Here is a 26,508-nt window from a genome sequence, read left to right on the forward strand (position 1 = left end):
CCCAGTGTTTGCAGATTCCATGGTACTAACATTGAACTTCCATCTTCTTCGTCAGTCAGTTGCTTCAGTTCTTCAAGTTCCTTTGTCGTCCTTGTCATCGACGCCTTCCTCCTCTCTCCTACCTCTGGGTAGCCAGTACCTCCACCTACTACCACTACTGCACTACAAGAGTGCCTGTTGTCGTCAACACCTCCACCTTCCTCCAACTACTCGTCACTGCAAGGACCAGCAACTTCAGCTGGGGCAGATCTGTGCCTCACAAGGTGTGTGGAGCCAGAACTCTTGATTCAAAGCTGAGTGACATCACAGTGTGTGACTGTGAACTTTGGAGGCAGTGGGGAGGGCTGTAATGTGACAGACTTTTATTTTATTTTATTTTCTTGGGGGGTGAGGTGGGTTGGTAGTGTATGTGTATGAGACAAAAATATTCTTTTGATTTAGATTTTATTTTTTTTATTTTGTGTTGTGTGTAATTTGATTTGGGGTGTATTAAGATTATAGACTGATCAATCTTTTGTTCAACTTCTCTTATTTGGGAGTCTGTGCATCTAGCGTGTAGACCATCTTGTGACAACAGGGATGGAACAGATACATCTATACGCACTTGAGGGAGATACATACAGAGATATTTTGTTTTATTTTTTATTCATTCAGTGCATTTCACAATAAGAAATAAAAGACAGCTGCTCACAGTCAAATGAACTCACTCATAATGAAGATTTTGCTTTCTTTTTATTCATTCAGTACATTCACATTATCAGACACTGTTGTACACATATAAAAACACATTCCTTGAACAAGTATCATGGAGCAAAGTCAGTGAAATATACCAGCAAAATGGCAAAGTCTCAAATGAGAATGTAACTGATATAAAATTTATAAACTGGAAACAATTAATCATGAACAGCAATATTATCAAATTACGACAAATTCATGCATTATCATATGGATAAAACTGAATGCTTTCATAACAAAATTCAGCACAGATGTTAAATGCAAATGTGGAGAACATATTTCTAGCAAACACATGATATTTGAATGTCAGATTTTAAAAGCAATTTTTTTTATGTTTGCTTTATCTTTTTTCCCCATCAGTTTGCTTATAATACAATTCCTTTCACCTTTCATTCCAATTTTAACAGTCTCTCTCTCTCTCTCTCTCTTCTTCGTGCACACATGTAAGGTTTTACATGAATCTGTTCCTTCTGTTCCTTAACAACCCCTCCCTCATCCCCACTCCCTTCTCCCACACCACCACTTTTCCTGCACACCCACCCCCAGCCCCTCCACCCCCACCCGTCTAATATCACTTTAAATGGGAGGACATCAAATTGAGGACAACTGCGACAGATCCAAGTCTTTCATCATTCCAGCAAAATGACATACAGCTGACAAGTGTACATCTGCACTGAGACTGTTCTCTGACTGGTGGGGAAGTGTGTTCCGCAGTCCATGACAGAAAAATTAACGCTCACAAGTCTGAAGCTGTCAAGAATACACAAGGGTCCTATGACCAAGCCAGAAACACAGTCCAACAGATGCTACTCCAGAATTCTGCAGAAGCACCTCCATCAGCATTTGTGTCAGGCCAGCATGGAAGCAGTCTATTTTTGCTTGAACTTTTTGAACAGTGGATGCTGGGCTTTTTTCCTGTACTCCATGTAGATGGTGTCGTCCGCTCCTGACATGGAGCTCATTGTGCCAGACTTGCGCTGGATCTGCAGAGGGGGAAAAAAGAAAAAAAAAGGATAAAGAAATTTCTTTTTTTCTGTGTACACTCTATAGTGTAGTTCACTGGAAACACAAAAGACAAATATGTCTTTAGTTTTGATTCTATGCATTTCAACCCTGATGAATGCTCAAGTGGACAAGGAGACCAGTATGCTAAACAGCGGACACAGAAAGACAGAAACATATCTAACAGGATCAAACTGCACATGTCATAATTGTTAGAAACATTCAAATCCATTACAACAAATGAACATATTGGAAAGAAGAAATGAAAGAAGTGATACTGGACCCACAATAATGGACCTAAAATGGAACACACAGAAAATATCCTGAAATCCATAAGAAATGCATCACCACCATGTGATCTCACGTGATGATGAAAAATTGCTTTCTTTCCCCCCAAGGCCATACAATTGTCATAACTATTTTTGTCAAGCTTACTTCCGCCAGCCTGGGGAACAAAGTATTAAGCAACAGTGCAACAAAAATAAAAGTTAAACCACAACTGTGTACATGTAAAAGTACAGAACAATATATATATATATATATATATATATATATATGCAGAACGAGAGAAAGAGAGAGAAATTGAAATCGAAATTGAAACGTTTTTATTGAGAGAAAAGGAATAGGCACTTATTGGTCTGTTTTCATCTTACCCTTGAAAAGAAAATGGATAAACTAGTTTAGGAAATGCAAAAGAAAAAAAGGAGAAAAAAATATATACACATTGCAAGGCAAACAAATGGCACAGAAAATACACAATTATCCACAAAATAAAATAGTATACATATGCATGAAGGAGAGAAGGAAGAAGGTAAGGAAGGAAGAGATACGGAGGAGAGAGACAAAAAACTGTTGAGGGTGGGGGGGATGGGGTTGGGGGTGGGGGTGAGGGTGGTGCGGTAGGGGAGGGGAGAACACAGAACCCTGAGGAATACCATATTCAATAGGTAAGAGAGAAGATTCTTTTCTATTAATCATCACTAGTTGTTTCCTATCAGATAAAAATGAGCGCAAGAGATCAAATGCATTGTTTGATAAGCCATAAATTATAAGTTGGTTTTTTTTCAAGAAGAAGTGCATGATCAATCATATCAAAGGCTTTTGTGAAGTCTAAAAATAGAACTCCAGTAAAGTTATCCATGATATCAGTCAGCCACTTGCCAGCTAAGGATGTTAGTGCAGTGTAGCATGAATGATTAGGTGTGATGAGACCTCTCATGAGAGAGAAAGGATGATAGACAGATACAGTAAAATCACAGCAATTAAACGTGAACTTACGCCCCCCTTGCCCAGTTCCCCAACACCGCGCTCCTCCTCAGCATCTTTGTCGGTGGCTGCCAGCACTTTCTGCAGAAGCTGTATCTGTTCTTCTTTGGTGCCGTACAGCAGCTCCTCCTGTCCACAAACACACATTCTTCTGACAAACCCTGCTACCGACCCCTTTTACAGGACTTTTATATACTATGCTGGATGTTCCGTGAAAAATTCCATGATACCATTGTAAACTAAACCTCTATTTGAATTCCCCCTGAAAAATAAACAACAAAAAACAAACAATTACAACGCTACTATCACAAACACACATGAACTTGCATCCACACACACACACACATGAACGTTCACTCACATCCGCATGCACACACACACACACACACACACACACACCCAGAGTGCCGAACCCACCTCATCCATGCCATCAAGACGGGTGATGACCTTGTAGCTGTACCCCTGGTTGACCAAGAAACGCTGACGTTTTAGGGAGAAGGCCATTTCCACTGTGTCTTGAGACACCAGGGAGTAGAAGTAGGCATTGTACTCTTCCGCTGCCGAACCTAGGTGTATGCAAAAACAAAAAAAATTAAAAGGTGCGTTTAAACTTAAATCAATGAGGCAGCAACCACAATAATAACAGCATTCTTAATAATAATAATATTAATGAATACTTGCTGACTGCTTTCCTCCCTTAAAGGGAGCTGAAAACGCTTTACAAGAAACATAAAAGATTTCACGCACAAAAGCATAAAACAGATTCAAAGACTACATGTATTACCTTAACCTTCCGAATGAATGTTCTCTATTATCAATCATACCAGCAATGACAAAAACAACATTTACCTTGTTCTTAACTTCACTGGTTCCTAATGAACATGCTCTATCAGAAGAGTAAGATATTTAAAGTTTACAATTACCATGACATGTTAGAAAATCGCAATTTCAAAACAAAAGGTTGATTTGTGGATCAAAAGACATTTCTATCTACTATTTTTCCATGTTTGTCTTGTTCTGTTTTTTTTTCCCCCAAGCCCTAGACTTACGGGCATACATCAGTTAAGAGAGCCATCCAGAAATCATGTCAGTGAATTTTAAACAGATCAGCAATCAAATCTCACTGTGATCTGAAAAGTGCAAAATTACTATTTGACGTTGTAACCTGTGAAATGAGTGCATAAGGGAATAATCTATTTGGCTTCTGTAGTTTATGTTTGTGAGTATGTGTGGTGGTGGGGGTTTGCATGCCCAAGCATGTATGTATGCATTTGTGTGTGTATTTGTTACTGTGGCAAGTGAACACTTTTGTCATGCACTCTTTGAATAACCAGAAACCAAACTGCCCATAACATATGGAATTGATCACACACCAACAAAAACTATGTGTGTATGTGTGTGTCCGAGTGTGCCTGCATCAAAGAACTACATATTTAAATTATAAGCCCAAATGTATGCACACTATAAAGAACCCTTGTTCTCTCACTGGATCCCTGAAAGTTCTTTGAGGACTGCCCATAATTTCTGCCCATTCATGCAATACCATCATCTAAATCCTACAAAAGGACTGCCTACGACTTCAGCCACAGTGAACCCCACATAAGGACTGCCTACAATTCTGGTTATTGGAAATGCCACATATGGACTGTCTACAACTTTGGCCAGAGGGAAAGCATCACAAGGAGTGCCTATATATCTGCAGCACTGGAGGATCCTCCAAGGAACTGTTGAGGGAGGGAGACAGACGCGAAGACAGAAAAACAACAATGGACTGACAACACTGCGAAATGTCAGGAAAACATTTGAAAAGACCCAGCCTTTGACACATAGCCAACAGACCTTGAAGAGTCGATGCTGCGCTTTAGTGACTCTTCACAGAGTTAAGGGGAAATGAGAAGGGATGAAAGAAGGAGAAGAAGAAAAGGCCTGAGGAAACCCTGCCAATAACTTTGGCCACAGGGAATTTCATCTGACTCGACACTCCTCAGGGTGCTTCCGGCTCTTCTCTTTGTTTAAATTTACTGAATCGTGTCAAACAAAAATTCTTTTTTAAAACTTTAAAAGCTGGGAAGGATGAGGATAAAATTGGGGTGTGTGTGGGGGGAGATTTTGAAGTTTTAATTGCTTGGCAATTAAGATTAATTACATGTTCTAAATTCACTACTACTACTACTACTACTAATGGGTACTTATAATTCTGTATCTCCTTCGCACAGTAGCACAGAGTGCTAACAATTAACATCAATATGAAAAAAGATGGTTACAGAAATCAAGGCAGGAAAGAATCAGGGAAGTGACAAGAGGTTTGGTTGCTTCAACAGTGAGGGCATGTCCACCATACATTTCCAATCATTCATAATGCTTCTGTCAAGCTGAGTTTCATATAAAATGTAAGGCAGGTTCTCTTTTTGGGGCATTTTTGCTCATTGTGTTAATAACCATGGGGATGAATTCAACTGACCTATCTATAAACACCGCTGAACCCAGGGCATACGAAATGATTCCAAGAGCAAAATATGCCTCCAGACTGACCTATCTATAAATGGCACTGAACCCGGGGCATACGAAATGATTCCAAGAGCCAACATGTCTCCAAACTGACCTTTCTTGGCACGCAGAATTCTGCCCAGTCGCTGTGCCTCCTGCCGCCTGGACCCGCCGTGAGCTGAGATCTGAATCAGCACATTGGCTTCTGGCAAGTCGAATGATGTGTCTGCCACCTGACACATGTCAGCATCACAGTCATAATAGTAATAATATTAATGACTGGCACTTGTACAGTGCATTTCTCTAAGAATTTATTCTCAATGTGCTGGCAATCATCCATTCACATGCAGCCACACCCGAAAATGACTAACCACATTCAGCCATACACACATGCATCCATGTGCAGAGAACAGCATGACAGTCTCCTTTTTTTCAAAATCATGACTGGAAATCAATTACCGGATGCATGATAAGAGTACCTTTCATTTTTTCAAAATCATAGACTGGAAATGAATTACTGGAGGCATGATAAGAGCACCTTTCTTTTTTTTCAAAATCATGACTGGAAATCAATTACCGGATGCATGATAAGAGTACCTTTCATTTTTTCAAAATCATAGACTGGAAATGAATTACTGGAGGCATGATAAGAGCACCTTTCTTTTTTTCTTTTTCTTTTTTTCAAAATCATACCTGGAAATGAATTATCTGAGGCTTAATGATAAAATAGTTTCCATAAAAAAAAAGACTGGAAATATATTACCTGGAGCACATTGATAAAATCAGCTTCCTATTTTCTAAAAATCCTGACAGACATGAACTGCCTGTGACCCTTCAGCTTGACAGAAAATGGCACCAGTGTATACTGGCAATATTCTTTTGACAGTCATGACTATAGTAAATCCACCTTTATCCTTTCATCAAGGTATTTGACTCTCCCTTCTTCAGAAATGGGGGAAAATGGCACATGTGGGCTGGAAGGGAGGGGCAGGTAGATGGCGAGGTTAAGAGGGGAATGATCAATCAGCAGGACAAACAGAAAGATCGGGCTTACCTCACCTCTTTCAGACACTACAATTGTGTGTGAAACCACCATGTATATGTTTATATGTTGCATGGCCTTGAAAATGTTTGAGCATGCTAATGAGAAGAAGGCAGATTACAAGTTTTTTCAGTTTCAGTTTCAATTTCTCAAGGAGGCATCATTGCATTTGGACAAATCCATATATGCTTGGACAAATCCATATATGCTACACCACATCTGCTTGGGAGATGCCTGACCAGCAGCATAACCCAACGCGCTGAGTCAGACCTTGAGTGCATGCATATTGTGTACCTATTGGAGTGGATTTCTTTGACAGACATTTTGCCAGAGGACAACACTCTTGTTGCCATGAGTTCTTTTCCAGTGAACCAAGTGCGTGCTGCACACGGGACCTCAGTTTTTCGTCTCATCCAAATGACTAGACACTCAGTTTGATTTTCTAGTAAAACTTCAGAGAAATGGCGAGAGTGGAATTTGAACTCAGACCCTCACGGACTCTCTGTACTGGCAGATGAGCATCTTAATCATTCTGCCACCTTCCTCCTTAACAGATTACATGAAAAAATAGGGGGAGAAAGAAAAGAAAAAAGGAAATGAAAAAAAAGAAAAGACAAACAAAAAGAAACAAAATAATACTACATAAAAAGGAAAAAAATGGTGATAGAAAAAAAAAAGAAACAAAAAGAAAAAATAAAGAAAAGACGACTTCCACGGATGCTGAGTCTGTCCTGCTCAAATGCAGAACTTTTAAGCATCCTCTGATTTCTCCTTTAAAAAAAAAAAAAAAAAAAGAAAAAAAAAAAAGTAGGACAAACAGGATGGAGAGAAAGAGAGAGGGACAAGCTTCTTCTCCAATATTAAAAAAGACGTGGTCTGAAATGAAACAAGCTACACAGTTAGTAAGTTAGTGGCAATAATTAGTATAATTATTATCATCATTGCTTGTAGTCCAGCTGACCACACAGGTCCATATCAGGACTGCCCAACTGCACAATGTCCAATGCGTTAAACACAAAACTGTCACATATACAAAAAACAACAAACAAACAAAAAAGCACTTTAAGATAGGTGAACCTACGAAACACAGTTCCTGACACATTATCTTAACCATTAAGCTCTTTGGGGCAAGTAAGATTAGGCCATGGTGAGGACGTCAGCAGTTCAGCTCAATTTATCATCCCCAGATTTCATAAAATCATTAAAAAAAAATAATTAAAAAAAAAGGGAGAAAAAAACAACCCAACTTCAAAACCAAACAAAAAGAAAACATAAAGCGGCCATATATCCAAATAACACTGCAGAATGGACAGCAAGTGCCCATCCCAGTTCTACAATTTCACTACCAATGGCCAGAGCAAAACAGCACAGACAGTACATCATAAACTGAGGAAAAAAGAAAAGTGTCAAGGCTTGTTCAAAAAAAGAAAAGTGAATGGACTGGGAAGGAAGCAAAAGGAGACAACAGTGAAGGAAGAAGAAGAAGAAGAAAAAAAGTGAGAAATAAAGACAGCAATAGAAAAGGGGAAATTTCTAGCACAGGAGTTCCAGAAGGTGGGGATGCTATTTACACTGAAAGACCCCCCCCCCCCCCCCGCTCCCCCAACCCCCCTGACCCCACCCTCTCCATCCCCCGACCCCTGCATCTCCACAGGGGAAGTAACTGGCAAACATCAGAACTCTTCAAGTAAGCCTTCATTCAGTTTCAGATTCAAGAAGAAATCCAGCGCACCTTTGACACAAAGATGGTGTTGACCTTTGGATTGTGCTGAAAGTTCTGCAGGATGTGCAGACGTTCAGACTGGTTGGTCGGTCCATACAGGTATGGCCTGAAACAAACACCATGATGATGATGACAGTATTCATGTACTTACATACCGCTGATTCTTGTGCAGAGACAGAGGAAAGAGGTGGAGGGAGGTGGGGATGATGGTGTTTAAACACAATAGCCTTTCTGTACACTGAGTCAAAATCTAATTTTTTTTTTTTTTTTTTTTTTTTTGATGAATGAGATCTGATGAGTAAGAAAAAAAAAATTCCCATAGCATATTCACATAGATGTCCCATTACTTTGCAGAATTTTGCTGCTCCCAGAAAATGTATGCATTAATATAGCTTCCATACAAAGATGAACGTATTTGTTTTCTTATCAAAGTGGATTCTTCGACAGAATTTTGTCAGGGACAACCCTCTGTCTCCATGGGGTTCTTTTGTATGCAACAAGTACATGCTACACACAGGACCTCAGTTTATCATCTCATCGGAATGACTAGCGTCCGAACCACCACTCAAGGTCTAGAGAAGGGGGAGAAATACTGGTGTGTGTGTGATGTGAACCAGTGTGCTCAGATTCTCTCACTTCTAAGGTGGACATGCTTCCACGAAGCCAACACTCCACTCATGCCAATGAACAGCATTCTCTTGTCTATATCAGTCTCAGTATCAGTAGCTCAAGGAGGTGTCACTGTGTTTGGACAAATCCATATACGCTATACAACATGTGCCAAGCAGATACCTGACTAGCAGTGTAACCCAACGCGCTTCGTCAGGCCTTGAGAAAAAAAAAACTACCAAAAAACAAAAAACAACAACAAACAAACATATAAAGAAGTAAATGAATATTTAAATATGGGAGTCGGCTTCCATAGCTGAATTTGATGCACTGGTGACTAAAACACAGGAGTGCATTGCCAGCCTAAAGGACTGGATGACTCTCAACAAGCTGCAACTAAATGATAAGACTGAATTTATGATAACCTGTCCAAAGAAGTTTTGTCAGCATCCTTCCTTTCCTGACTCTGTTCTGATCAATAGCTCACCTGTTTCACTTTCTCCTTCTGTTCACAGTCTTGGTGTAATCCTAGACCAGACTCTTTCCTTCCAACAGCACATTTCGAATATCTGTAAAGTTGCCTATTTGGAACTGCGTAGAATCAGCTCTATCCGCCACTATCTCTCAACCGATGCAACCAAGACACTTGTATGCTCTCTGGTTCTCTCAAGATTGGATTACTGCAACTCTCTTTTGGCCAGCCTTCCCAAATATCTGTTAGACAGACTCCAACGAATTCACAATAACGCTGCCAGACTCATTTGCAGAGCTTCTAAATTTGACCATGTTTCTCCTCTCCTTCAGTCTCTCCACTGGTTGCCTGTTTCTGATCGAATAGACTATAAGCTATCCACTCTGACCTTTTCTGCAGTCAACGGATCTGGCCCCAAGTATCTTTCTGAACTCCTCCATATCTATACCCCATCTCGCCAGCTCCGTTCTACGTCTGATACTCGACTTCTCAGGATACCTCACGTCAGAAGTAAGACCTATGGACACAGATCGTTTTCTTTTCAATCGTCAAAGATGTGGAACAAGCTCCCTGATAACCTCCGTCATTCTGATTCCCTCGCATCTTTTAAATCTCGTCTCAAAACTCACCTTTTCCCTCAGCAGTAAGTTCAATTGTGGCAGGTCCACTTCCTTTGCTTTAGCTGTGCTTGACTATGTGTGTATACATATGTATGTGTACATAACTACATGCATGTATATGAATGTGTATTGTGTGTGCGTGTGTTTATGTAAGTTTGTGCCTGCCTATGTGTGCGTGTGTGTTAGGGTAGCTGTTAGATACACATGAATGTTAAAATGTATGTATGCAGTGTGTGTGTGTGTGTGTGTGTGTGTGTGTGTGTGTGTGTGTGGTGTGTGTGTGTGTGTGTGGTCACATTTTGGTGTATGCAACATCGATATAATGTTTTATGTTAACAAAAGTGTTTTTGTAAAGTACTGAGAGCAGATTTCTGGATAGTGTGCTATATAAGTATCCATTATTATTATTATTAAGAAAAAAAAGGGATAGCAATTAAACAAGTAAAGAAGTAAATGAATATTTAAATATGAAAAAAAAGGAGAAAATACTACTACTACTACTACTAAAATTCTTGTCAGGAAAACAACAGATGTCAAGTTGTCATTACTTGTTCAGCATCAAGGCATAATGCTGAAGGGCGAAGACATTGTCAGAGAACACGATGATTTTGTCGTTGCGTCGCTCGTGGTACCGAATCAGGAACTGGCACGCTCGGAATTTGTTGGGGTTCATGCCGTACAGCAGCTGCAACAAATATCATGAAGGGTTTCAGAACCTGACCGAAAGAAGAGTCATTTGCAAACATTGCCAAATGCAAAATAAGTTGTCATTTTGCTGTACTGGTGTGGTATTTAGTGTGGAACTGTTAGGGTGATGATGTTGAAGAGAAAATATAACCTTCAATGCAATAGACAAAAACAAAACAAAACAAAAACAAAAAAAAATCGCAAACTGTTTGAATACATGTAATTCACAGGACATTAAAAATATGATTCACAATTGTTTATTTTTACAAGGCCTTCCATCAAATACAAATAAGCTTAAATTTTAAGCACATCATATAACTGTTGACTTCTTTTTGTTTTTAATGATAATGAACACATGAATAAAACAGAAAGTGCATCCCCTCTAACTATACATCACAACAGACATTTGCTTTGTGCATCTGTCAAAGAGTGATGAAAAGAGACACATCCTTAAATTGTAATGAAGGAATACCCCCGAAGCAGAGTATGGCTGCCTACATGGCGGGGTAAAAAACGGTCATACACGTAAAAGCCCACTCGTGTATATACGAGTGAACGTGGGAGTTGCAGCCCACGAACAAAGAAGAAGAAGAAGATAATGAAAGAATGAAAATTAAAAAAAAAAAAAATCAAAAGAAATCCAGAAAGCTAACCAGCTTTTTCTGTGATTTTGTGGTCAGGTACTCTCTGTAGAACTCGGGCGTCATTGGGCACCAAACCTGAAACACAGGGAATTACTTGTACAGTGAAATAATGGCCTTTACCTAGAGCCTTAGACCTCTCACAGCCACTACCTGCATAGGAGCATTTACACACACACACACACACACACACACACACACACACACACACATAGATATGCATACTCTTCCAAACACACACACACACATGCCCATTACACACACACACACCCACAAACATACAGAATATAAGAAGTCTGTATGGATTAAACCACTACACCTTTAAAGAAAGAAACCATTCTTTATCTCCTAAGTCCTAACAAAGATGAAAAGGTGATCACCAGTTTTGACAGCAGGCATTGTGCCTATCTTAAAAAGAACCTCAAGAAGACAAGCTGACTGATTACCTTTCAATCATGTTTTACATTCTTTTGACAATTTTCTCCAATTTCAGTCATTTCACTTAACGGTGCAACAGCCAAGTGGTCAAAGCGTTGAACTTTAAATCTGAGGGTCCTGGGTCCGAATCCCAGTCATGCTGCCTGGTGGGTTCAAGGCAGACTTTTTTTTTTCCCAGTCTCCCAGGTCAAGGGACATGCACACCTGCTTGTGCCTGTACCCTCTTTATGTGTGTATGCAAGCAGATCAAATGCGCATGTTAAACATCCCGTAATCCATGTCAGAGATAAGTGGGTTGTGGAAACATGAACAAGCCCAGCATGTACAACCCCAAAAACAAATTATGGTGGGGTAAAAACAGTTATGCACATAAAAGTGAGTGAACGTGGAAGCTTGGGGAAAAAAAAAAAAAAAAAAAAAAAAAATATATATATATATATATATAAATGTTACTTTCACTCCTTGGTTTGAGATGGCTTCTAGACTGGGTTCAAGGTGATAGCAATGAGAATTACTTCAGTGGCCTCTGCAGGAGATAAGTGCTTTACCTTTCTTACACTTGGCAAGAGTAACAAAACATCATTGGAGATAAGTGCTTTTCTTTCCTTACACCTGTTAAGAGTCACAAAACAATCTTTTTTTTCCTTCCATGATCATTTTCATTCTACACATAACAATAAATAGCACAGCTTTTAAGAAGTGATAAACATTCTCTTCCCAAAAGTATGTAACTTTTGTCAGTAAAACTAATCAAGCTCCACTCCACATTACTGTGCTTTTGCCTTCATATGCATATATCCATCCCTGCATAAGCTTACATCACTCATTGGACAAGCCACGGCAGCGAAAGCAGAGCTCAATACAAATTTCTTGTGCTGTGCCCTGCTCTAATTGTGACCTCAGTTTCGATACCCCTCCATTTCCTTGCTTGTGGCAAGTTCCTGTCAAGGTCTTTGGTGTTGACTGATTCAAGAAGGGACTGTCATTGGTATGTGGCAGTGGTCTCTACCCTGGAAGGGAGGATGCTGAACATCACCAAAGTGACTCAGCAGCAGTGCAGGGTCTCCTCTAATGAGTGGGTGACTGCTGGTGCTGGGACTGCGGCAAAACAAAACTGGGAGTGGATGCATGGAGGGTTCGGAATGACCAGTGTAGGAGTAATGCCACTGAAATTGTGCATATGAAGGGGAAGTGAAAAAAACAAAAAAAAAAAAAAACACACACAATAAAAAAAACCAAAAAAAAACCCACCACACAACATATTCTTGTGAGGACCATTCAGGTTACTGATATTTTAACCTCGTATTTTAGTCTGAAAGACATGTGCTTTTCTTACTACCCAACTATGATTATATAAATTGGGTTTATTGTGATGCATATCTTAAAGAATGGTCATGTTCTGAAAGTGATTGAGTTTTATATGTCCAATGTAGCAATGCCTCTTGCACTCAAGACAAAAGGCAAATTTCTGTATTTACAGACAATAGAGTAGTATCTTGTCTCATGTTACCTCAGCACACTGCACTCTGGCGATGAAGCCATGGTTCTGCAGCTCCATCCAGTTGGCCTCGTACAGCTTGGGGCCGATGAGGAAGTTGAGGTCGGCGATCTTGTCGTCCTCACGAACCAGTGTGGCTGTCAGGCCCAGCTTGCAGTGAGCGTTGACGATGGTCAGCACACGGCGGAACATCTTTGCTGGGATGGTCTGCACCTCTGTTTCCACCATGCCACAAGGAGTGCGCAACACAATGACTGAATGGAACTCTGTGTGTGTGTGTGTGTGTGATGTGCGTTTTATGGCAGACAGTGATATGGAGTGAATTGTGTACAAAATGTTGTGGCACATGGAGGAAATTCATGGCTGGGATGGTCTGCACCTCTGTTTTCATCACAATGACTGCGCCACACAATGACTGAATGCAAGTGTGTGGGTGTGTGATGTGCGTTTTATGGTAGACATTGATATGGAGTGGATTGTGTATGGAATGTTTTGGCACATGGCGGCAAATCATGGCTGGGATGGTCTGCACCTGTTTTCATCACACCACAAGGAATGAACCATGCAATGACTGAATGCAAGTGTGTGTGTGTGTGTGTGTGTGTGTGTGTGTGTGATGTGTTTTATGGTAGACATGTGTACGAATGCATAGAGTGGATTGTGTATGGAGTGTTTTAACACCTGATGGAACATCTTGGCTGGGTTGGTGTGCACCTCTGTAGACACCACACATCATGGACTGAGCCATGCATTAACTGAGTGCATGTGTCTGGATGATCTGCTTTCACATGTGTTGAATAATCTGTATTCATATGCTCTGTGTCTTGATCTCATTTCACATGTGTTGAACAACCTGTATTCATATGCTGTGTGTCTGGAGGAAGGCGGCGTAATGGTTAAGATGCTTATCTGCCAATACAGAGTCCCTGAGGGTCTAGGTTCAAATCCCACTCTTGCCCTTTCTCCCAAGTTTGACTGGAAAATCAAACTGAGCATCTAGTCGTTCAGATGAGACAATAAACCGAGGTCCATGTGCAGCACACACTCGGCGCACTGGAAAAGAACACATGGCAACTAGAGTGTTGTTCTCTGGCATAATTCCATAGAAGAAATCCACTCTAATAGATGCACAAATACGAATGATCATCCAAACAGCACATGAATACAGATATTTCAACACATACATGCACTTGAAGCCTGACTAAGCACGTTGGTCAGGCATCTGCCCAGCAGATGTTGTGTAGTGTATATGGACTTGTCTGAATGCAGTGACACCTCCTTGAGAAACTGTGTCTGGATGATCTCACTTCACATGCGCTGAACAATCTGTATTCCTATGCTCTGTGTCTGGATTATCTGCTTTCAAATGTGGCAGACTGTCAGAACTCATATGCTGACTGATTTGTGTTTGAAGTGGAAAACAGTACACATTACATCCATATATGTTTGATTTTTCAAGGCACTGTTTACACGACTGTTCATCTTGCACATCTTTGAATAGTAAAGTGTGCATGTGCTCAATTGCATGTACAGCGTATGTGTGTGTGTGTGTGTGTGTGTGTGTGTGTGTGTGTGTTTGTGCAATTGGGCTTGATGACATTTTGTAGCCATTTTCACAATTTAGTTTGCACAGCTCATTGCACACTTCTTGGGGGTCACAAAGTTGCACATGGCAATGAAGAAAGCAGAATGCTAAGCATACCATAATAATTTACCAACATCATTATGCTGCAGCTTGAACATTACACACACAGTGTTATGAGGATAAAGACAGCAATTCTTATTAATAAATAATTCATTACCACACACTATGGTAACAGTTATATTTTCATGTTCCTTTTTAACTTTTTCACCTTGCAAATGACACAGTTTACACAGACAGTATGAATGAAAGATCATATGAAAGACCCACCATCCAGTACCATGAGCCCCCACTCTTGATTCTGCATCCACTCCATCATCTTCTCCGCTTCGTACGACCTCTTGGTGCTGTGGGCCAACATGGAGTAGGTGCTGATGCACACAGCACAGCCTGCAACATAATAACGAATGATAGTCCTGTTCAACTATGACCATCAGAACAGCAGAGGAGGTAACTGCTGTTCTGACTATCTTGGCTAGAATTTTGATTATGGTGGAGAGTGTCTTGCCCTAGTTACAGCCCCACTCTCTTGGTCAAGAGGGTTTTAGGACAGTCGGTGTTGGGGATGGTTCCCAAAGGCCTACTTGCCCCCAAGGCTGCAGCACTAAGAGCCAGTGCAATTTTGCCTCCTAGTTTGTGAGTCATAGTCCTTCACAAAAGACTAAGCTGTAAATGATTTCCCATTGCAAAAGAGAAACCATTGATAATACAGCTCTCACTTTGCTGTTATAATAACATATAGTACTCATATGGCACAAACTCCCTGAATATTAAAGGAAGGATTCAGCAAAGATTGGTCGAACATTTAGTTCCACTCCCAGTATACAACACACATAAAAGAATGTCAAAGAATAAAAAATAGTCACAACAATAAAACAGAACGAAAAACAAATGACGAACACAGGTGACAATATTTCAAAGCTACATATAAACACCATATACTGGGCTTGAAGCACATCAAAAGAAATAACACACAAACAACAGTACATAACAGCATGACACGGCACTTGTGACAAACAAGAAAAACAACAACTACAGATTGCAAACATGTACCATCACACCAAAAGTGTACAAAATGTGCCCTTCACAGAGAAAACATGCATGCATACACATACAGAGTGAACAACCATCCACAAACACACAAGGAGAAAATAATGATAACAATCAAGCCAACAGTTCACCTCATATGTCATGACATAAATGCTTTTAAAGCTCCTAATGTCTTGGAAATAAGACTGCAAGAAGCTTTACAGAACAAGCAAACAACAAAAACAAAAACCCATCAAAGTTCCATCACTCACACAATGTTAACCATTACACAATGCTCTTGTGGTTTCCTCCCTCTGGCCTTCTTTCCAGACTGTGTGCATTGTATGTGTGCATATATAGTGTTAACTAGGACTGAGATTTTCTTCAGGAAATACATAAAACTGGTGCTATATTTCGACAAAGTCCACCAATTGTTTTTTCTTTTAAACGTCACGTAATTATTTCAATATTTCATTCATAATCTTCTCTGAAAACAGGTCACTATTTGCATTTTCAAATGTCAATTAAAAAAAAAAAGTCTTAGAATATTTACAAGCTTTTCAACGGGTTTTGACAAGGATTGTGTATACAGGTCATTTTTCAGCTGCTCTCGTCTTTCAAAGCTGCACTGTTTGAGACCAAAACCAATTTCGATTCCTTCATTTAACTACACACTAACACTGCTGCATCTTCTTCGCCACAAAATGGGATGCAGCCGAACATGTGCTGACACATATCTGGATGTTTGTGTGTACAGAACTGGAACAGTGACTGAAGGTCTGAGAAGAGGAAGAAAGCACATTCCAAGCAGAAACACACTTAAGACTGACAATGAGACATAAGAAAAAAACAACAAAAAACATGCCACTAAATTCCATATACCCATTGGTTTGTCCTTGGCATCTGAAGTAAATCTACAAATAAGGCTGTCGTCTATTGTGGACCACATCTTGAACTGTGAGCGCCACTGTTCGACAGCCACCCCGGACGTGGCAAGGCACAGGCACCGCTTTCGGACAGTACATGCCGCTGTGACCCCAACAAGCGTCTTCCCCGCACCTACAGTGGACAATGAAACATCAGCGCAATCAGTCTGGGAATCATGATTGTTATATTAGCTTTTAACTAAGCGACATCAAGATAAAGACAAGGCTAGAAAACATACAACAAAGATGATGAAAGGCTTAGTCTTATCTTCAATGGGTTCGTTATATTACACAATCTTCATAACAGATCAGTTTCAGTTTCAAGGAGGCATCAAAGCATGTGGGTTGATCCATATACCCTAAACATAACACCGCATGTGTTTAAATTTTCAAAAAAAGCTGGTTGCAGATGCCCAACATATGCATAGACCCAAAATTTCTAATCTTGTTACTTCTTGCAGCATTTGTGACTGTACAGAGTACTTCTAGTGTAAAGTTGCTCTGAATCACCAGCTTGTTTTAAATTATTTCACTTTCCATTCCATGTGGTTGTTGTTCTCTCTCTCTGTCTTTCTCACACACACACACACTGATACATGCATGCACACAGACACACACACACACACACACATGCAACCATACACATGCACACACATCCTTCATCATTCTACTGCACTCAAATTTCTCCAAATATTTCATTCGGCAATCAGCTTCCACTCTCCACAAACTGCTTGAAAGACTTTTTGTGTTTACAGATTTGCGATGACAAACGCAAAACACCAAAACATTTCATTCAACAATGACCACATGAACCAGGCAATATTTTACACATTAGTACTTAAACTCATTCATAAACATGACACAAAGATGAATATATACAAGTAATAATCAAAACGAAGGACTTCACCAGCAGCACTCACAAAGAGTGGCACTTACCACAAGGCAACACAATAACCCCAGATCTGGCCCGCCCATTGCCAAACATTTTCCTCAGACTTTTTTCCTGGTACGGCCGAAGCACTGTGGATGGCTTGAGGTCAATACTGAAAGAGAAAAAGAAAAAAGAAGTCAGAAACAGAAAATTTAGACTTCATATCCCTTTTTCACAGATACAGTGATAGAAAGAGGAGGCAATGAAAGACAAGACATAGCAGAGAAAGATCCAGAAACTCTTCCCTGCATCACAAAGAATAAAACAGTTCAGAGTCTCACATGTACCAACATATACGCATAAACATAGTCACCCTGTTCTCCCCCACCATGACCAACACACACACACACACACACACACATGAATATGCATGCAAAAAGCACGCACAAACATATACATATGTATGTAACAGTCTCCACCTGGAAACCAACACAAACTTGTGCATACATGCATATGTGTGTGTGTGTGTGTAAGTGAGGGGAAGCCAGTGAGGCACCCAAATGAATGAATGTTGGCATTTGTCCAGAACCCGTACTTGTGTGAAAATACCTAGCTTTAAAAACTGGTACTGACCCCCTACTTGTGCGAAAATACCTAGCTTTAAAAACTGGTACTGACCCCCTACTTGTGTGAAAATATCTAGCTTTAAAAACTGGTACTGACCCCCTACTTGTGTGAAAATACCTAGCTTTAAAAACTGGTACTGACCCCCTACTTGTGTGAAAATACCTAGCTTTATAAACTGGTACTGACCCCCTACTTGTGTGAAAATACCTAGCTTTAAAAACTGGTACTGACCCCCTACTTGTGTGAAAATACCTAGCTTCAAAAACTGGTACTGACCCCCTACTTGTGTGAAAATATCTAGCTTTAAAAACTGGTACTGACCCCCTACTTGTGTGAAAATACCTAGCTTTAAAAACTGGTACTGACCCCCTACTTGTGTGAAAATACCTAGCTTTATAAACTGGTACTGACCCCCTACTTGTGTGAAAATACCTTGCTTTAAAAACTGGTACTGACCCCCTACTTGTGTGAAAATACCTTGCTTTAAAAACTGGTACTGACCCCCTACTTGTGTGAAAATACCTAGCTTTAAAAACTGGTACTGACCCCCTACTTGTGTGAAAATATGTAGCTTTAAAAACTGGTACTGACCCCGAGCTTGTGTGAAAATACCTAGCTTTAAAAACTGGTACTGACCCCCTACTTGTGTGAAAATACCTAGCTTTAAAAACTGGTACTGACCCCTCACTTGTGTGAAAACATCTAGCTTTAAAAACTGGTACTGACCCCCTATCCCCCTCACTAAGAAGTCTTTAATTAAAAATTGGTTTGGATTTCTGAACTGGTACTAAGCTCTAATAAGCAAATGGCAATATTTGGATACACCATATAAATGACAACAGATGGTTTAACAGTGGTGCTCAAACTGCGCACTTACTTGATGTCAGGGTTGATGGTGTCATTGCGGAAGTCATACTCTGCCAGCAGTGGGTATTCCAGCTCAATGCACCTAAACTCAGAAAATGATGTATTGTCAGCCTGTTGTTTATAGCTGTGAATATCATAAATGTTGTCACAACATCACATTTTTCTCCTTCAAATTCTGTAATACTGATGAGCATTATCCAGCTAATCTATATTATCAATACAACTGAGTAATATATGATGTTGCACCATCAATACAACTTTCCATTACAATTGCTATTAATTCCTTTACCAATGTTTCCAACACCAAATCAAACTACAATCATTAACTTTGATTACAGTAGTATGAGACCTTTTTTTTTTTTTATCACACAATCATTTTTACAGCAAAAAACACACAAATGCACACTTGCACACACACATCCACACACGCACACATACACTAACACACACACATTATACACACACATGTACATATACAGCAGAGAAAACACTCTTAAGCAGTCAGAGTATACAACTGCAGCACTTATTTACAATTCCTGTAATTTTCAGTACACTTGTAACTTCACAGAAGGTTGCTTTCCCCAACCTTTTGTAATATTTTCCCAGGTGCTGCTGTTTAAAAACAGCTCACTTTGTAACAAAAAGTATAACATCTGTCTGATAATTAAGGAACATATTTTCTTTTCTGAACAGATCAACTGCCGTAATCGGTTTAAAAGAGGTACATTCTTAAAAGACAACAAATCCAGTTTGGATATCAAATTTTTGGCCACTAGCAATAAAAATGTACATCCTTCAAGACTAGAGCACAGATCTGAGGATACAAAAATAATGTACCTGGCAATAACAAAAAAAGAAGGAAAAACAGCAAGAAAAGACCCTACCTCTTTTGCACCAACTCAACACTTTCTTGTTTAACCTCAAAGGACACGGTTTTCATCCCGCCCTCCTCTTCCTCATCCTCTTCCTCTTTGTCCATCTTCTCGTAGTAGTTGAAGATGTCCTCTGGAACCTCTTCCTTGGCTTCCTCTCCATTCTGAGGGTCTTCTGAGGACGTGCCAGGCTGATCTTTTGTCTTTTCATTGGCTGGCTTCTTCAGCTGTAAGAAATGTGCGTTGATTTCATTAACACACAGTAATTTCTTTTTGGTGTTGTAAAATATATGTATTAAGATAGTTACAGAACATCATGATTAATCTTGTTTGTTTTATTTTGAAGAGTTAACAATGATAGATTTTAAAGATCATTAACTGATATTTGTAAGTTTTTGTGCATGAATACAAGAACAGTGCTTTGGATGGCCCCTGTCTGTAACTGGACCTGTCAGGACAATAACTCTCCACTTATCTCTTGATAGTCTATATATACATCTCTTCTTTTTCATCATACATGAAGACTCTCTCCATGGCGTATGCCGTCTATTTGTCATTGTCACTATTCCCTTCACCTTTTTCCTTTAAACTATTTCCTCTAGTCTTTTGTATTTATTCTGAATAACACCTAATCTTTTCTATTTACTCTGAATCACAACTGTTCCCCACCTATCATTTCCTTCTCCATAAAACTCCTACCATCTCTTCAATGCAGCAGCTTTCATACTTCCCTTCACTTGGTATCTATGCAAGAAACCTGTCTTTCTAAATCTAAGAGAAATGGATAAATCTAAACAAAAACGGATGCACACACACTCACACACACATGCATGCATACAAGCATAAACATAAATACAATTGGTCAATACAAATAATGTCAATTTGTGTAGCCTTCATTATTCCATTTCATATTATTTCTTTCTGATTTGATTCTGGTATTTCTTTCTTTTCTATTATTGTTTTAAATACTAACTCAGCAACTGACAGACCACTAGCTGGAGAGAATGTAATTCTAACTGTACTGAGTATAAGCATGAAAGGAATTGTATTGTAGTGAATTTACCTGCAAAGCAGATTTTCCAGACAGCTCGCCTGCAATAAAGCCATCTGCGTTTTCTTCTTCACCCTCTTCTCGTTTGCGACTTTCCTGAATTCCAGGGTCTTTCAACAGTTTTTGTAGCACTTCCTGTTTAAAACGAAAGCAGCATCAAATATGAAACAAATGGAACAAACAACAGCAGCCCATGACAACATATATCTCAACAACAATAAATAATTAGGTAACCAACTCCATAAATTGGCCACTCTTTTATTCTGTCATCTTCTGGCAAATCAGATTATTACTCCTCATCATTTCTCCACCTTCATTCTTTTTATTTCATTCAGGCAGCAGAGATTCAAGGGAGCTGAGAGCTGGCTCAAATAATCACAACTGACACTGTAAGAAAGAATGAGATTATTCAAGTAATAATCATACCATGTATCTCTCACAAATTATTCTATCATTCTATCGGTAATCAGTGCTGTTAAAATATCAAGATAAACCTTTTTTTAACAAAACATTTTTCTAAGCCAAACCATCTACCCATGCCATGTAGGAGGAGGGGAGGCACACAACAGGAGAGAGTGCAATAATAAATAAGTATATACTTACTGGATGCTGACTTTCCACAAAGTAGCGATTATGTTTCAGTACCAGTTTCACTTTGCCATAACTGAGGGTACACAACTGCAAAATACACAACCAAAATGATACCTTAAATTGAAGTCATGAGCAAATGAACTGAAGGAAAAAAGATAAACCAGTATAGAGCAACATCAGATGGGAAAAAAGCCAACCGAGAAGGACACTACAATAAACCAAAATACAATGGCAACAAATACAAATGTACAGAGATGGCAAATGAAAAAAGTTAAAAAGAAAATAAAATCCATGTGATACTTGTAAATTGTGTATACTCTTACCAACCCTTGTCTTTTATGAAGAAATGTATTGTGTGGAGGGTTGAGATAACAAGTAGGGACAGAGAGGTATGGAGGGAGAAACAGAGACAAGACAACAACTGAGAAAAAGACACATGGAAAGAACAGAGGAGAAAACTAACTGTAATAGACAAGACAGAGAGCTTGAGGCAGACACAAGAATGCAGACATACATCGACTGTGGCGAGAGAGAGAGAGAGAGAGAGAGAGAGAGAGAGAGAGAGGAAAAGAGAGAGAGAGGGAGGGAGGGGGAGAGAGAGAAAAAAGAGAGGGAGAGAGAGAGAGAGAGAGAAAGAGAGTGAGAGGTAGAGACAGAGAGAGAGAGGGAGCGGGGAGACAGAGAGAGAGAGAGAGAGAGAGAGCTGTTAAAAAGGAATAAAAAAAGAAAAAGACAGTGACAGAGGTACAGGCTAGTAAATAACATGATCTCCAAAGGGTTAACAACAGTCAGATGTGTTGGAAACTAAAGATCACTGATTCTAAAGCAACAAAGTATGAAGAAAAGCCTGACCTTGATGAACTCCACAATGCCCTCAGGAAGGGAGGTCTTGCTGAGGCGTCGCAGATATTCAATGATATCACTGGTCTGAAGCCCCACAGACACTGCTGCATACAGCGAATACGCCGTCAACTTGTACTCATGAATGTTCTCTGGTCTGCACACCGGCTGAGTTAACAATAACATTATTCATAAACGGTCTTGTCATGCATAAGTCATCATAAATCACATCATGCAAAAAATAAAAATATCCTCCTTTATCTTAAAAAATAAGTGTCACAGATGCGTTCAGTGAAACAGTGCATTCCTACACCTCTCTCATCCACTTCCAACATTCAATTTTAATAACAGATATATATATTTCGCCTGCAGAAACTGGCCGAATGCGTTTACCCGGAATCACAGTGCTGTTTTCGAGCAGAGAGATCCACGGTAGACATGATCTTCTCCCTTCACCAAATCCAGAAATGCAGAGAGCAGAGGATCCAAGGCCTTTGACCTAGTCAGCAGAGACGGCCTTTTCAGGGCTCTTCGAAAGATCGGCTGCCCCCCCAAACTGCACAGCTTGATTGAGTCCTTCCACTCTAATATGAAAGGGACTGTGCAGTTTAATGGTAACCTCTCCAAGCCCTTCGATATATGCAGCGGTGTCAAACAAGGCTGTGTCCTCACCCCCACCCTGCTTGGAATCTTCTTTGCTCTTCTCCTGAGACATGTGTTCAGCACAGCGCAAGAAGGGATCTACCTGCGGACCAGATCTGATGGCAGGCTCTTCAATCTCACCAGTCTCAGAGCAAGGACAAAAGTCTGCGAAGCCCTCATCAGAGACATGCTCTTTGCTGACGATGCCACAGTTGTGACCCACACCCAGCAGGACTTGCAGTCACTAATGGACCACTTTTCCCAGGCCTGCAAAGATTTCGGTCTGACCATCAGTCTCAAGAAGTCAAATGTCCTAGGCCGAGACACGCCATCTCCACCAGCCATCACCATTGATGACTACGAGCTTGAAGCCATCCATCAATTCACTTACCTTGGGTCCACCATCACTGACAACCTCTCCCTTGATACCGAGATCGACAAGAGGATCAGGAAGGCAGCCACAACGCTAGCCCGCCTCACACAAAGAGTGTGGACAAATCCCAAGCTGACCACGAAGACAAGGATGGCTGTATACAACGCCTGCGTCCTCAGCACCTTGCTGTTTGGCAGTGAGGCGTGGACCACACATGCTCGTCAGGAGAAAAGGCTTAATACCTTCCACCTGAGAAGCCTGCAGCGCATACTCGGCATCTCCTGGCAAGACAAGGTGACAAACACCAAAGTCCTGACTCGCGCTGGCCTCCCTACCATGTATACCATGCTGAGACAGCATCGGCTGCGCTGGCTGGGCCACGTTCACCGCATAGAAGATGGTCGCATTCTAAAAGACATTCTTTATGGAGAGCTCGCCATGGGGCAGAGAAGCATCGGCCGCCCACAGCTGAGATACAAAGACGTTTGCAAACGTGACATGAAGGCACTTGAGATCAACACTGATTCCTGGGAGGACCTTGCAGATGACCACAACAGATGGAGAAACACTCTCAAGAATCAGCTACGGATTGGTGAGGACAAACTGTCAGCTGCTGCAGCAGAAAAGCGAGCTTGCAGAAAAGGGACGGCAGCCGACAGACCAGCATCAGCTTACACATGTGACCGCTGCAACAGAGACTGTCTCTCTCGCATCGGTCTCTACAGTCACACGTGACGCTGCTTGGTCCAAGCAGACAGCCCAATTAAACATTTGGTCGGGTATACTCTATCCATGGTCAGCCATGACCGAAGGAGGCCTACTAAATCATTATATATAACAGATAACTGTTATGAAACTTCACTGTCTTGTGCTTTCTGATACATTTTTACATGGCTTACCATAATATATAATACAATCTCATCACAAGTTATAAAGGGAGATACAATAGGAAATCTACATGACTAGAATTCAGGCAAGATTCATTCATCAAAACTTTCATTTCAAAAGCAACAAGAAAGGCAAAGCCTTCAAGACTCGCTTGTGATACACTTTTTAAAAAAAATCCAAGATATTTATGTATTGAGTATAATGCATTTACTGTTATATTTATATTTTTTGTATTCTCTAAACTTGGCACTTTGATCTGATATTCGATCCAACAAAAGATCTGTCATTATTATCATTTTTTGTTCAAACAGGAACTTCTTTTGCTAAGCATGGAAGTTTTATTTATTGCAAACGTTTTGCTGTAGCTTAGCAAAAGAAGTTCCTGTTTGAAGAATAAATGATAATAATGACTGCTCTAGCTGTTGGGTCAGAATATCAGATCAAAGTGCCAAGTTTAGAGAATACAAAAAATATAAATATAACAGTAAATGCAGTTTGCATATAATTAGGCTTCATTCTTTATTTTTTTGTGCCCATCCCAGAGGTGCAATATTGTTTTAAGCAAAATGACTGGAAAGAACTGAATTTTTCCTATATTTATGCCAAATTTGGTGTCAACTGACAAAGTAGTTGCAGAGAAAATGTCAATGTTAAAGTTTACCACGGACACACAGACACACACACACACACCCAGACAACCGAACACCGGGTTAAAACATAGACTCACTTTGTTTACACAAGTGAGTCAATAAAACTAGTTGTTGTTTTTTCAAAACACAGACATAACTCCTTATAACATACACAACTAATTCTGGGACTCTAATTTTACATCGGCACACACACACTGACCATTCAGACAAAATTATTTCTGATATATCAGACTATGAGGTGAAAGATATGGCAGTAATTCAAAACTATTTTTCTGGTAATATAATGGCCCTGAAATGGGCAAGATTATAAAATATAAAAATATAAAATTTTGGATCTGCTGTTTTTCAAATGATATATCAATCTATCTATGTGAAAACATAATTTATTGTGTAATTGTTAACCTGGAAATCTGTTTGTATATGGCATACAATGAGAAGAAAACAAATACACTGTACCATATTCACACACCAAAAATGATTCCAAAACAATCAAAATGTTTGTAAAACTAAAAGACTGCAGAATCAGAAGAAAAGAAAACAGAGAGAGAGATACGTAGGAGAAATAATTACAAAGGCATATATGGTCTAACTGATCAGGAACAACCAATCTGATCTTATACCCTTCTGTTAATGTTTATCAGTTCATTCATAGACATATGAATATGAATATGCTAAAAACAAATTTCATCAATATGGGGGAGGGGAGAGGTGAGCAGAGGGGATGATTTGTGTAACTGATGAACAACATACCTCTGAGATGGCAATCAAGAAGTCATGGGCATGCCTGTAGACAGGCGAGAAAGACTCCAAAAACACATGACCATTTGGAGCCTGGAATGTAAAGCATTGGAAAAGATTCATTCAAAATCAAGAATGCATTTCTCAATCACATTCAACTACTGTGTTAATCTACTACATAATAAACTGAAACGTGCTTGTCTTCTCTGCAATACACCAGTATCATGTTCACTGCTATTGACAGATGCAGTAGCTGAGTGGTAAAAGTGTTTGAGTTTAATCTGAAGGTTCCATGTTTGAATCTCGTTAACAGCATCTGGTGGGTAAAGGGTGGAGATTTCTCTTAACTCCTGTGTCAACGTATGTGCAGACCTGCTAGTGCTTTCATGTGTATATGCAAGCAGATCAAATATGCATGTTAAAGATCCTGTAATCCATGTCAGCATTCAGTGGGTTGTGGAAACAAAAACATACCAAGCATGAACACCTTCGAAAACAGATTATGGCTGCCTTCATGATGGGGTAAATAAACAAAACGGTTGTACATGTCAAAATGTTACATGTCTGTATGAGTGTGTATGTGTGTATGACTGAAAACCTGATTGAATGACACAGGAAATGAATGATGAATGCCAAGTGGCAGCTGTCAGTCAGCTCTACTCAAGCAAGCAGCCTGTTGTG

At 39.9% G+C, this 26,508-nt stretch overlaps 1 protein-coding gene across 1 annotated transcript in view; it reads right to left on the minus strand.

Annotated features, from left to right (window-relative positions):
• Positions 1 to 719: 719 nt before the first annotated feature.
• Positions 720 to 26,508, minus strand: part of LOC143279438 (general transcription and DNA repair factor IIH helicase/translocase subunit XPB-like) — a 30,140-nt gene continuing 4,351 nt past the window's right edge. The window contains exons 4-20 of the mRNA XM_076583481.1: positions 25,840 to 25,920; positions 22,549 to 22,704; positions 21,709 to 21,783; positions 21,118 to 21,240; positions 20,067 to 20,281; positions 19,193 to 19,264; positions 17,754 to 17,860; positions 16,774 to 16,950; positions 15,133 to 15,252; positions 13,233 to 13,435; positions 11,297 to 11,362; positions 10,505 to 10,641; positions 8,265 to 8,361; positions 5,606 to 5,723; positions 3,421 to 3,569; positions 3,016 to 3,132; positions 720 to 1,718 (exon numbers count right to left, since the gene is read on the minus strand). Of these exons, the coding sequence (XP_076439596.1) occupies positions 1,605 to 1,718; positions 3,016 to 3,132; positions 3,421 to 3,569; positions 5,606 to 5,723; positions 8,265 to 8,361; positions 10,505 to 10,641; positions 11,297 to 11,362; positions 13,233 to 13,435; positions 15,133 to 15,252; positions 16,774 to 16,950; positions 17,754 to 17,860; positions 19,193 to 19,264; positions 20,067 to 20,281; positions 21,118 to 21,240; positions 21,709 to 21,783; positions 22,549 to 22,704; positions 25,840 to 25,920 (2,127 nt within the window). The 3' untranslated portion in view covers positions 720 to 1,604. The remainder of the gene's footprint in view (positions 1,719 to 3,015; positions 3,133 to 3,420; positions 3,570 to 5,605; positions 5,724 to 8,264; positions 8,362 to 10,504; positions 10,642 to 11,296; positions 11,363 to 13,232; positions 13,436 to 15,132; positions 15,253 to 16,773; positions 16,951 to 17,753; positions 17,861 to 19,192; positions 19,265 to 20,066; positions 20,282 to 21,117; positions 21,241 to 21,708; positions 21,784 to 22,548; positions 22,705 to 25,839; positions 25,921 to 26,508) is intronic.

Source organism: Babylonia areolata, chromosome 2 (genome assembly GCF_041734735.1).
Source record: "Babylonia areolata isolate BAREFJ2019XMU chromosome 2, ASM4173473v1, whole genome shotgun sequence".
Classification (NCBI taxonomy): Eukaryota; Metazoa; Mollusca; class Gastropoda; order Neogastropoda; family Buccinidae; genus Babylonia; species Babylonia areolata.